Source organism: Pyrus communis, chromosome 6 (assembly GCF_041283825.1).
Source record: "Pyrus communis isolate YQ-2024b chromosome 6, ASM4128382v1, whole genome shotgun sequence".
Taxonomy (NCBI): domain Eukaryota; kingdom Viridiplantae; phylum Streptophyta; class Magnoliopsida; order Rosales; family Rosaceae; genus Pyrus; species Pyrus communis.
The window spans coordinates 23564645-23578470 of record NC_142570.1 but is presented as its reverse complement, the minus strand read 5'-3'; the positions used below and the strand labels follow the sequence as shown (position 1 = coordinate 23578470).

The 13826-nt window shown below is 35.8% G+C and overlaps 1 protein-coding gene across 2 annotated transcripts; it reads right to left on the bottom strand.

The window, feature by feature from the left end:
- Positions 1-3348: 3348 nt before the first annotated feature.
- BRX (DZC (Disease resistance/zinc finger/chromosome condensation-like region) domain containing protein) lies at positions 3349-10321 on the bottom strand. 2 transcript variants are annotated; one of them, XM_068450902.2, is made up of 7 exons: positions 9986-10321; positions 9740-9864; positions 8330-8475; positions 5033-5424; positions 4720-4849; positions 4175-4572; positions 3349-3920 (listed from the first exon to the last, which is right to left on the bottom strand). In XM_068450902.2, the coding sequence occupies exons 3-7, from the start codon at positions 8441-8443 to the stop codon at positions 3842-3844; spliced, it is 1113 nt and encodes a 370-aa protein (XP_068307003.1). In that variant the 5' UTR covers positions 8444-8475; positions 9740-9864; positions 9986-10321; the 3' UTR covers positions 3349-3841. The 2 variants fall into 2 exon arrangements, with proteins under 2 accessions (XP_068307003.1, XP_088552204.1); XM_088696078.1 differs by having other exon boundaries at positions 4175-4575; positions 9986-10318.
- Between the last annotated feature and the right edge of the window lie 3505 nt (positions 10322-13826).

Below are 13826 nucleotides of genomic sequence, written 5' to 3'. Positions count from 1 at the left end.
TTCACCCACAGGATATAGATAGATAGATAGATAAACATATAGACAGACAGATATATATATATATATATATATATATAGATAGATAGATAAACATATAGACAGACAGATATATATATATATATATAGATAGATAGATAGATAGATAGACAGACAGACAGATAGACAGACAGATATATATATATATATATATATATATATATATATATATAACTGGTTGTTGTCGATTGTCAGCTAGCTAGCATGCTTGGGTTTTTTGGTTTTAGGGTTGATATATTTGGTGCTTTGGCAATATTGTCACTTGGTTGCTATATTCTTGGGAGTCTCCTTCTATTCTCTCTTGAACAATTACGAATAAGTTACGTTAATATTTTACATTGATTTTTTTATAAAAATAAAAATATAAAAAGTAAAATGTAAGAGGAGGGAAAAGAATAGAATGAGAATAAAAGAGGAGATAATCCTACTGTATATTCCTTGCACTAATAGGGACAAACAAAACCCTAGCCCCTCTCTCTCTCTGACTTGGTTGTATTCATTATAAATGGAAAGATGGATAACCCGAACATGACTCATTAGTTTTGTAAATATACAAACAGATGAATGAAATGCTGAAAGTAAGAATTAATCAGTTGTTGCGTAGAGTTAACGTGACAAGTAGGTTAACAAGTTTTTCAGAACTCCTTACCTTTCTTCCTCAAAAAAAAGAAAATAAAAAAGATAACAAAAGTGAAAAAAAGACGTAGAAAAGTATATGAAACATGAGGCATGGTCGATCGTGGACTATGACCACCTTTTAACGTTAGGAATTTTTTTGTTTTCAAGTTAACAATGGATGCTTGAAAAACCAGATCATAAAGCCATTCAGCCACCACCACTAAAGTAGATCTCTGTCGTAATTACAACTTTTTTGCTATTTCAAATGTTTGATTACACTTATTTAATAAGGAGAACTAACGAAAAATCTTCTAAAATTTTAGTTTTAATGGAAAATAACAAATAAAGGTGTGAGTGAATAGTATCAGGAAAGGTAAAAATGTCATTTTTTAAAAGTGAACAATACCGAGAGTGTTTCGTTAAAATTTTCTATTTAATATGTATAATGTGTCTTTTGAAATTTTATTTCACATGTAAAACACTACTTATTAACAGGCCCCATGTTAAATAGACGAAAATAACATTAAACAATACTATTTTCATTCATAATTTAGGATAAACTTAAGGGATTTTTTGGGTGTTCCAAATTACCAAGTAGTCCGACTTTGAAACAATCTTCACTGTTCAATTTCTTAAAGTCAACATTTTAATTTGGTAAAGTCGAACTTCACCGTTCATTATCCAAACTACCGAAGAATAATTAAAAAAAAAAAAAAAAAATAACAAGCTAACATTGTCCAAGACAAGCTAACTAGCTAAGACACAAACCTGATACTAAGTAACCAAAAGAAAGCACAACCAATCAATCAAAACAGAAAACTCTTAACAATTAACCAAAATAAAACCCCATATAAATATAATCAACTATGATCGTTGAGTTAATCAAATAATAAATTATTATTTTAACGTCATAATATACTTCTTTGAGGAAAATCTGTGTCACTTAAATTTGATAAAAACACCATGTCCTTGAAGTGCCACATTCCACAACCACCTCCCTCTCAATGTAGAGATTTTCCAGTGTGATCGGAATACGAGATGGTACACCACGTATTATTATATATACAAATTGTGGGATATGTGTGTTAAAAACTTAATAACTTAAATATTAAAATTTCTGACCACTTATAAAAGCAGATAGTGTATCATCCATATTCCAGTCATAATAAAAAATTTCTTCTTTTGATGAATACTAAAATATTGGGTTTATCATATGGCATGCACATCATCTAGCATGCATGCAGGAGACACTCGCCAACTCGAAAGAGATAGCACACTGTATATTTTGTCGAACATGAGGGCAAGTTTAGGGGACTCCAAGGAGTCAATATATAGCTTCAATGGGAGATATTCCGAGTCTCAAGGGGTCCTTTGACACCTATTGCATCCGCCAGTGCTTCGCTCTTTAGTCAAACGATCAATCTAGCAGATCGTGCGCGGATCGAAATTGTTGTCTCATACGTTCTACCTTACGCGAACAAGACTCGTGAAAGATATATGGGAGTAGGTAACAAATACAATGTTAATGCATCCGCTCTTGACATCAACATATAGGGATGATATTTGCACCTATTCCATTTGGATGCACGTGCATGTTCATCCCTTTCAAATAACGTATTTTTACTTTACAAATATTATAATTAGAATCGTCTAATTTCTTTAACACCATTAATAGAACAAATCATTTGAATTAAAAAGCATTTAGTCATTTAACAAATATACTGTTTACTTAGTATCAATACTGTCGATTTGTTTCATACATTCCCACCCCCCCCCCTCTCCCTAAAAAAAAATTGGGAGTATTAGAAAGGATGAGTTTTCTAGTACCTTAAAATGAACATAACGTTTACCTTCAACTTTTTTTTATAAGGAAAAAGGCAATATTTCATTTCATTTCCAAAGTTTGACAAACTAAGAACATAAAGGCAATATTTCATTTCATTTCCAAAAAGACGATACTTCAATATTAAGTGTCAAAATGAACATAACGTTTACCTTCAATATACTTTGAGCACGATGAATCATCCATTCTAATTCTACTTAAAAGACCAAACGAAACCATAGTTCATATGTCATATATATTAACAAAAGAGATCTCTTATACGTAATACATTTACTAATAGACTATATATAACACTTAATATTACAATTCGTGCACACAAAATGGAGTCCAACATATACTGGCTACCAAACTCTCTAAAAACGGGTACTATATTGTACGTGGGGCAGTCGTTATTAATTTTATCGCATTCACGAAATTGCTTAATTGTCAAAATTTGTTTAGGAGAACTTACATGCCTAGTTACTCTAATTAACTTCCCAGGTGAACACAACATGGAGGGATCTTCTCCTTTTATGTAAGGGTTCAACAAGTTTTTCCCTCTCTAATTTTAGTCATCGATAAATAAATCAAATGAAAACAACATAAAAAAAATTAAATATGAGCGTGTGAGAAAATTAAAAAAGGTATGTTTATCATTTTTCTTAAAAAACAAAGAGGGATGAATAAAAGCCAAATTATGTGAAAAAAATAAAGGTAAAATGGTCAAAATAATAAAATTATAAACTTCTAAATTATCAGCTTTTCAATATGTTGTCTTTGTTGACAATCTTTAGTCATTATATTGTCGATATTTGATCGATAGGTTCTCAAAATTTAACGTCGATCAGATTAGTACAAGACATCCATAGATATAACCGCAAATCAATGAAATTCCATTTCTCAAACTATATGTGTTACAAAGAACAAACTCAAATGTGAGCCACGTAATCCCAAAATTCCAAATATAACAAGGAGGAATGGTAAGGGGCAAAAAAGAAGACCCAAAGACAATCGAAGGCAAAAATGGACACATCTGGGTCTCCCATCCCATGTGAATGAACTACCACCCTCATGGGCCATCACTATATATGATAAGGAAGGTAATAAAAAAATTGTAATTTAAAGTGTTAGACATATAAGGCTGTGTAAGATACACATTCCCCCCAACCCTCGCAAAGCGGGGAGCCTTGTTGGTTTGGGGTCGCCTTTTTAGACCATATAAGGTCAATTCAATTTCCAACCATCATTAGTTCCATTGGAGACTCCATTGAAATCTTCTATTTTCCAGCTTTCTTGAGACATCCAGATGCATCTTAAAATCTTTCATGCCTTCCACCAGAAATGTTGGTCATGCAGTGTTAGAATTTAAAGGTATTGTGCTTGTATTCTCTCTCTGTTTTCTTCCCACCATGTCTTCGCATTCATCTCCCCAAACCTTTCGCGGCTGTGCAAATAACAGAAATAAGGTCATGAGCTGCCTCTCCGCCAACAAAATGAGAAATTACAAAATATGAATCATGAAAACAGAATCGAGAACTGGTTGTATGGAATAAGGAAGTAAATGTTGGGCAAGAAAAAAATAGGTTTCCAAGCAAGATAAAGAACTAGATGAATGGAAGTAAATGCAGTGAAAACTTGTAAGTACCATATGAATGACTCAAATTAGAAAGTGAATGAACATGGCAGTGGATCCATTACCTGAATCTGACACGCCTGAGCTCCCGAGTGCCATCCGCTAGCTGCCTAATGGTTATATACACCCCAGGCTCATCTTCCTCAACCCATTCCGACTCCACTTCACTAGCATTGCTAATTGAGACTGAAGCTTCATCTCGAGAGGAGGTTGTTGTCCGCGATGCATCAAAAGATGATGCCTCTCCCTTGTGGCCACCTGCTCCATAAGCACTTGACCCACCAGCATTATAGTAGTGACCACCACTGCCACCACCATGATCCAAACCATCAGAGGGGAAATACCCTCTACTTCCAGTTCCAGACGGTTTATAGTTGTGCCTCGGTGTCCAATCTTTGTTCACTGATGGAGCCATAGGGCTTTCCATAGCAGATCCCATCCTTGAGTAAGAAGAATCTCTCTGCTGCTGAGTACAAGCGGTTAGTATAACATTTTGGTCTACACAAACTTCATAAAGCACTACAAACCCTTTTCATTTCTAGTGTCTAGAGCAGAGAACTCTATCACAAAAACATGAAAAAATGATAAAGAAAACATTAATTTTCATTACCTCATCTTCGGATCTTGGGGGAGTGTGAAGAGCTTGCCGGTTGAATCTCTGGACATTGTAGAGCTCCATTATGCGGTCATAATTCTCACCCCACCATCGCTGCGCTTGCCATTTGTTGAACATCTCTCGGCTTCAAATTTCAAATCTTATATAATCAATTTATGGCACACAGGTAATCAACATTCAACAACTAGATTTTACGACATTTTCAGAATCACAGCCACATCAAATTAAAGTCCCAAAACATTATAAATGTTCCGTATACGCTCCAAAGAGATATGCTTGTCTGTATAAATGAAGGTCAGTGGCATACCTGAAACGAATTCGTTTGAGATCATTTCCGCCATTAGGAAGAGATACAAAAGTAATGTGTACGCCGGGTTCCACCTGTGCCATCCACTCCTTAGGCTCATCCTCATCCTCTAGCACAACATCACAAGACTGTGCTGATATTGATGCACGATCACCGCCACCATATGGTCTAGTAAATCGAGAGTCCGATCTTGCACCCAACTGATGATTAGAGGTGAAGTCCCAAGCAGGTGTAGAACTTGTGCTTGCACCTCCCATATAGGGGTACGGCATCCCTTCAGAAGCAGTATCAAAATCCGGGTATCTCGGCCGTCCTTTCTTATAATTGCTTGACCCTGTGCATGGTTTGCATTGCTTGTACGCACCAGAGAATTTCAGTGCCATATCCTTAATCTACAAAATGTTAATAAATGGGGTTGGTCAAGCGTCCAAGAAAGCTGTACAATGATTAATTGAAACATACATTTTATCCCATTTTTTTTTTCAATAGTTTGGGACTACTGGGTAATCCAAAATATTAACGGTGAAGATTGACTCTAAGAAATCAAACGGTGAAGATTGTTAAAACAGTCAAGCTACTTGGTAGGTTTTGGATGCCCGAAGACAAACCCCATTCTATCATTATGAATTTTCCATGTCAATAATGTAGAGTAGGTTTTGAATATTTAGCAGAAAAATAGAAAATTTTCCTCCAAAAACATAACATAGAAATGGATGAAAACAGTTTATACTTGATAGTTCCATGTGAAGAAGCAAACATTTTACTTTCTTTACATGTAGTTTATCAAAGTGTAGAAATGTGATGCATAGTTCATAGTTCATAAGCAAAACAACAATTACTGTGGAATAATGGAAAGTACGTATTTATTTGGAACCAAATTTTTGTGATTGGTCTTGCTGAGACATCCATACACAAAGAGATTCTCCCATATCACTTATTTATTATGTGTCAATCGTTTATTAAACGAATAATGCACTTTTTAAATACACGGCAAGCATTTACAAGCCGGTGACTCCATTAAAACTAAATTTCATTTTCATGAGAAGAACTATGTCGTGTGGATAGGGAAAATGTGGGTTCTCGATGAGGGAGGCAGATTGTTTGCCCTCCTGTTTGGGTGCCCTTCCCATCCCCTCTTATTTGTGCGGTCACGATTAAGCCACGTCAACATTTTATATTCCTATTGCTTTTTATCTTATTGTCTCTATAAAAAAATCAATATAAAATATTGACCTGGCTTAACCGTGACTGCACAAAATAAGAAAGGATGGAAATGACACTCAAACAAGAGAGCAGACAATCTACCTCCCTCGATGAGGGTATAACATACAATCGGTAACACAAAAGAATCTTTGGAGCAGGTGGATAACGAACTGTAGCATTCCTTGTGTTAGAAAAGTGAGTCGTGCTAGCAAAAAGCCCCAAAGTGAAGGCAGATGATCAAACAAAATCTTGGTTGATTTTATGTACTTTATTTTCTTCTGCTATAACATGACCCGTCTGGGTCGGGCTGTCATCTACTGGATTTGTATTTTCTATGTATTACTTTAGAAATGCAGTGATTAGACAAGAATTCAAAGGTGGGTCACCACCAAAGGACATCAATTAGCAGTCTCTCTTTTTACAAATTTAAGTAACCATTTGTCTTTTCTCGACACCCCAACCAATCCCAACCCATCCATTTACTTATTGTGGAAACTCATACTAATTGACATGTTTAATGTAATTGCAACTTTTTACTATACATTTCCTATATATTTGTTGATAAAAAAAAAAAAAAAAAGAGCTTAAATTAATCATTTTCACAACAATTCAGACTAAATAAATGAAAAGTAAAATATTAGGCCATGATTAATATCAAATGGGAAGCCATTTAGATTGAAAAGTCAGTATCATGATGTTTTAATCGTTAATATATGTTTAAAATATAAAAAAAATCAAGATTTAACGATGTAAACACTTGGATACCGGGTACTATAGAGCACCCAAGAATTTTTGAATCAAGTCAGATAAAAACATTATAAATCAGACCAAAAAAAAATTCTGAAATGAATATAATAGTCACGTGTGTAGACATCGTATGATAAATTAATACGATATTACATATATTATATATTCTAATGACATGATAGTTAAAGTATACGTGTCCCACCATTGCTCACTTAGAGGCCAGTGTCTACCTGGTTCTTTTTTTTGGACTTGGTCTACCTGGTTCTTTATTCAAACAAAATAAATAACATATGGTACTTTGTTTTTCATAAAAAAAAATAAACAAATTTTTGGTGCATTCCTCCGAATTGTTCCATAAAAAATTAATAGTTGGATGCATAGATACCCTACCAAAAAAAATATTATAAACCCACTACTGCATTTAACAGCGATTGTAAGACTCCTACAAATGAGATTATTGTCATTTCATTATCTGTGAATATCGTTTTTACAAAATAAATATATATTTTGTGAACTATAAAAATAGGATAGTAATTTTCACATGTTTGTGTTTATTTATGCGTTGTGTTTAAGATCGGAAGTTTGTAACTAAACAAGTGGTTAAAATGATTGATTGCATGACATACTCAAAGTTGACATGTGACATACTGAGAGTTGTCTCCCTCTCTCTCCCCTCTTTTATTTTGTCACAATACAGAATCTAGACTGGGCTCACTGCCAATTTGAGTCCCCGTGCCTATTGATAATTAGGTTATAGCCATGCAGGTGTAGGATGGGAGTATAGGTATCAAAAGGTATTTTTATTTCATAAATTCAAAATTAGATTTTGCAAAAATACGCTCCAGTAACCGATAACATTACATGTTAAATATCTAACGAATAATTAAAGTAATATTTAAACACATAAAGATGACGCCACCGAAACGACGCATTTGATTTTCCCAACAACACAAGTGATTACTCCATCAACACTATCCCAACTACACGAATTATTATTCATCCATTTGAAAGAAAACAGCAAGCCAAACCAATAGTGGAGGATGTTCATATATACGGGGGAAAGATGCCAAAAGTAGACCCCACGATATCAGACCCGCCCGGCCCCCCCCTTCTCAATGCACTTATGATTTTATTTAATTTTTATTATTTTAGTGTTTTCAAAGGAAAAAGAAACTGGAAAAAGCAAAGGCTGTGTAGGTGAACTGGTGAAGCAAGCAAGCGACACACATCCAGAGACAGAAAGAGATAGATAGAGAGAGAAAGACACAGTCACACAGAAGAGAGAGAGAGAGAGAGAGAGAGAGAGAGAGAGAGAGAGAGAGAGAGAGAGAGAGATTGATTAGGAACCTGCGCCGTCAGGCTTTTGACGGCTTCTTTTGTATTTGGGGTGCCGCTGCCACGCGCTGCTCCTTCTTCTCCTCCATCGTCCGTTTGCTTCGTACATGCTATGCACGTAAACATCCTTCCTGCTCCTCTCTTTTACCTTTTTACCCCTGAACAAACCACGTAATTTCAGTTTAGTACATGAAATTCACAAATTACACTCACATGAAAACAAAACTTAACAAATTCATCTCTCTTTTTTTGACGGATGGATAAAGGGGATGGAATGTCCAAGCTCTATCTTTTGCAACAAAAAAGACAAGGTGTGGCTAATTACAGTAATACCCTAGAAGTAAGGAATTTAAACGGGGGCAATTGGGACAATTTACTGGGAAATAGAACAGTCCGCGTGCGCTGCTGAGTGTTTTTTTTGTTCTTTGTTTGTGTGGAACATCCTTGGAATTGGATGGACTGCAATCCTCAGAGAGTTTTAAACAAAATAATAGAAGGGGGCAAAAAGTTGACGAGCACTCTTCTCGTAATAGAATAGATAGATAATAGTTGCGAAAACCAAAAGAGTCACTGCCCGCCAAAAGCCCAAAACTTGTTTGGTTGGCGAGAAAATGTGAGAAAATACAAAGGAAAAATAAAAACAAAAAGAGGGAGAAATATGAGAGCAAGTGTGAAATGCAAGGATTCGAGTTGTTTATTCTTTGGTCCTTGAATTCTCCCCAGGAAACAAATGGGACCAAAGAAAGAGAAAGAAGAACAAAAAAAGTGAAAAAGGAAAAGAGCTCGGGATCAGAGAACAAGACCGAGAAAATCCCTTAAATATAATGAGTCAATAATTGAAAAGAAGCAAAAAAAAAAAAAAAAAAGGGGAAAAATGGAGTAAAAATCGCAATTCAAAACTTCAAAGTGGTCTCAAAACTCAATTTTCCTTCAGTGTTGGGGAACACCGAGTGATACGAAATTGATTTTAGAGGCTCTAACGATCGAGAAAATCAAATCTAACCGTTAAAACACTCGTAGTAATACGTGCAATGAAGCTTGAAACCGCATTCTTAATATTTTTTGTTTAATAAAAAAATCCAAATAAATTACAAAGAAAGAAAGTAACGACAACATTTGTATTAGAGAACAAACCAAATCAATTTCTTCCATTTATCTCTCTTTTCCAAATTTCTTTCCTTTTATGTAAAATCTCGTCGACAATTTGTAACTTTGTTCCTCCAAAACTCCAAAGGCAACTAGAGAGAGAAAAAGAGGAGAGAGAGGGAGCAGCACTCTGAATTATTTATTTTATTTTATTTTTTGGGGGGGAAGGGACAGGTGTTGGGGTATGAAAGCGGTGGTTGCATGGACAAAGAGACAGAAAATAAATTGAAATAAATAAAAAAACTTGAATGTCATTATTATTCGACAGCGACTTACCGAAGCAAAACCCGGCTCTGCTTTTTGATCTTGTCCCCTCTTCCTTCTTCCAAGTCCCCCTTCAACCTTCAGCTTCACTACCGAACAGAAAAGTAAAAACAACAGTCGAAATCTCACTCCCCTGTCTGAATGGACCGGAAACACAATTAGAAAAATGTGGTGTAGGGAATTCAAAATTCTCAAAAACAAAATAAACTTTGAATACAATTCTAGCAGCGTCCCGGAGTTGCATGGTTCATCAATTACCTTTCCGACGCGGGATCTGGATCGCACCACAGAGGCTAAACGGGCGGACCGGCTGCCGCTGTGGCCGATTGGGTCTTCAATCACAGCCTGAATTCGTTTGGCGGCTCTCAGTCTCAGCCCATCCTCATCCCCATGTCAATGGAATGGGCATTGATCATGCTCCTCATGGTATGACTCGAGCAAGTTGCAGCAGGCAGACTGGTGGCTGGCCTTCAGCTTCACAGAGAGAGAGAGAGAGAGAGAGATGGAAAGAGAGACCCTGTTTTCTCTCTGTTTGGAGGCGTACGGGAAATGAGAAACGGGAAACGAAGAACGAAAGAGAACAACAAAGGCTCCTGTAATTTTTTGGGGGGTGTCTTTTATAGACATCCCAATGTACCGAATCCACACCCTCTTAACTTTTTGTTCTTGAATTTCCAATTATACCCTCAATTGGTAAATTTAAATCAAATACAAATACTAAGTTGGACTTGGGTTGTACTAGGAAACAAAAGTATCTAATTTAAGGAAAAATATTAAGCCCAACTCAATGGGTCACAAACTTTACTAGAGTAGCGTAGCTAAATGAGATATTTTTGCTATTTAAAAAAAAATGTAGAAAAATTAAGCTCCAATTGGCTAGCTAAATGACTAGCTAACTTTACTTTGTGAACAGTAACTAGCTATATTTAGCTAAGATGAGAAAGAAAGTTAATTTTAGCTAAATATTAGAAATTATAAGATTGCATTGTTTGTGGACCTCAAGAGAAAAAAAAGGACTTGGATTGTTAAGTTTAGGGAAAAATGATACTAAAATAGTTAGTATGGTTGAAAGTGGTGGCTCGCCAAATAGCTTGTGATTGCAAAAGGTGTAACTAGTCTCATCATTGAAATAGACTCTCTATCTACTATTATTTTGCTCAAGCAAAATTTATCTGATAAATTTCGTCCTCTTTATACAATTGCGACCAATTGTATGATGATGATGAATAGTTCGGTCATATGTCATTGAACCGTATTTTCAAGACGTGAAAATGTATTGATGATTAGATGGCGAAGTGGAGTTTCAATATTGATTTGGGCAGCCTTGTTTTTCATGATCCTCTGCTTGGATTGCGTCTGCTCTTATCAATGATGTGCTTGGTATTTATAAAACGAGATATGTTTGTTCTGATACTTTGAGTTAGTTAGACTATCTCCAACCGAAGGGTTCAGAGGGCCGAAAATAGCCCGAAAACCATCTCCAACCGAGGGTCAGGCCAAAGGGCTTGTGGGCCCCACTAGAAAAAAGGGCCAAAAGGCCAACCGACCAGGCCATATCCTGACGTCATATTTTATTTTTTTAATAGTTTTTATTTTTTATTTTTTACATTAAGTAACATGAAACAACATTAAACAATATTAAAATACATGAAGTAATATTAAACAACATAAAAAAAAAATTTAACAACATGAAACTTAAATAACATTTTTAAAAACATTTAACAACATGAAAATTATTGACAATCCATAACATAAAATTATTGAGGTAATTTGATTTAAGTAACCATAGTAATTCAATTAAAATAATAAATTACGTTTGGTTCTATATCCCTTTGGCCCTTGTGACAAGGTTATGCTTGGCCTGGCCCTCGATTGGAGACCGTAAGAAATATGACTATGCACTGTTCATTAAAATATTAATTTCTTGGAGGACCAAAGGGCTAAACCAAGCCCTTTGACCCTTCTTCGGTTGGATATGGTCTTTGGTTATCTAGGTTTTTTCCCCTTGTTTTTTCTTTTTTTTTATAAAACAAAGTGCTATTTCATTCCTTCAAATATCATCTTCGATTTTCGCAAATAACATGGTCAAATGATTTCCGTTATGTTAGAGATAAGGTTGTTCAACATGTTTTAATGACTGCATATGTTCCTTCTAAACATCAGTTACCCGATATATACACAAAGTGTTTGTCCTCCCTAACCATTCACCAACATGGTGTCTAATTTCCCTTGCGTTCTTGTCCTAAGAAATGTTCTCTTGGTCACCCTATAACCAAGGATTGTATGATCACTCACCATTGAATTTGATATCAAAGGTAGAGAGACTACGTGAAAGTAATTTTAGTGTTTTAATTTGAATCATTGATATCAAATCCGAGGTTAGTTAACTATGAGAATTAAACTCTTCTTACCCGTTAGACTTCATCAGTGTAAATAAAGGCTTATTCTTCTGTCAGTGTAAATAAAGGCTCCTACCTAATCCACAAGATCATTGTGTATTTATCTTTTGTATTCATGTATTGTCTTGTAATCGCTTCATATCCCCAGCTCGAGTGGGAGTTTTGTACACGTTCCATAGAGTAGAAACTCATAACCTCACTTACATTTGACGTATCGAATCTCTTTACAAGGACCACGACGATGAAGAAGCAAGTAGAGAATTATAATTCGAAGCTAGCTAAGGTCACGAGCACAAAATAATCCGTAGAGAGACAGTATGGTCCAATCAGAATGCACGAGTGAGTGAGTTATCAATGAGATGCGCCGCTGAGTGAAAGGGATCATTCAGCACTGTGGTCTGTTTGGTTACGAACATATCCAAATTGGAATGTTGGAAGATCTTACAATCTTGTCAAACAAACCAACCAACCAACCAACCAACCAAAGATTCTGTTACGTATTTGTCTCATTCAAACGACCTTCTTCTTAAAATTTCCTAGTCACTGAGTTTTCTCTATTTCATTTTTCTCTGGGTCTGACCGAAACGGCATTGTATATGCATTTTCATGCTGCAGCTGCTGCTGCTGCTGCGTTTGAGTCAGAGGGAAAATAGTACGGACATGAGACAATGAAGCACTCTAAACCGGCTGGGACCGGTGACTAATCGGTCTTGGGAACAGAGTAAGTTCTCCCAGGAGAAGAGAGTGATAATATATTACTGGCTGTTGTCGGTTGTCAGCTGGCATGCATGGGTGTTGGTTTTGGGTTCCCTTGGTTTTAGGGTTTCTATATATTTGGTGCTTTGGCAATATGGCCAAGGAAGCCATATGCTTTAACTTTAACCAGCTTCTGCATGCTGTATATTGTCACTCGGTTGCTTTATTCCTGGGGCTAACCTCTCTTTAAGCAAAGAATGCTTGCTTGGAACATACATAGGGACAATCAAAACCCAACTCTCTCTCTCTCTCTCTCTCTCTCTCTCTCTCTCTCTCTCTCTCTCTTTTGATAGCAATGAACATATAGAGCACGAATACACCGTCACACTAACGTTCTGTATCAATAAATAAAGAATGTGACAGTATATATCCGTGTCATATAAGTTATTGTCTACATATCCTTATTTCATTGACACAGGATGTCACGTGATAATATATATGCGCCATATAAGTTACTCTATATAAATAATGAGTTTTTGTATTGCATTACATGCCCATGTGTCATGATTTAGAGATCAAAGCTTTTTAGTTAGTAAGTAAAGAGAAAGAGGTTGCCTCCTTCCAAGATCTTGTTGAGAAAGAAAAGCATAGTCAAGGTCCACTGACGGACCACACAGCTGAGCTAGCCATTCCTCTCTGGCCTCATCTTGTCCATCCTTCTTGTACTTGTACTGTGAGTCTGTGGCTTGGTCGTCTGGGAAGCAAATTCAAAACTATGTCTCAAACTTTTATTACAACTTTGTTATTTTGTCACTACTCCTTGTCTACTCTCTATGTGTGGGAGCAAAAGAGAGCTATTCTGTCACATATGATATTCCATTTGTTTCATGGCAGTATTCCTTAATCTTCATGAAATGTACAAATGATCATCGTGAGTTAATTATTGGGGCGCCGAATGTGTACAAATTTAATACTGTGCAACTAATATTAGTAAATGATTTTTT

Bases quoted from the DNA above. Each gene is read 5' to 3' on its own strand.
- BRX (XM_088696078.1), bottom strand. From the start codon at position 8,443: ATGTTTACGTGCATAGCATGTACGAAGCAAACGGACGATGGAGGAGAA. The intron at 4,850-5,032 runs GTATGCCACTGA...TGAAATTTGAAG, and splicing joins CTCAAACGAATTCGTTTCAG to CCGAGAGATGTTCAACAAAT. The intron at 4,576-4,719 runs GTAATGAAAATT...GCTTGTACTCAG, and splicing joins CCCCAAGATCCGAAGATGAG to CAGCAGAGAGATTCTTCTTA.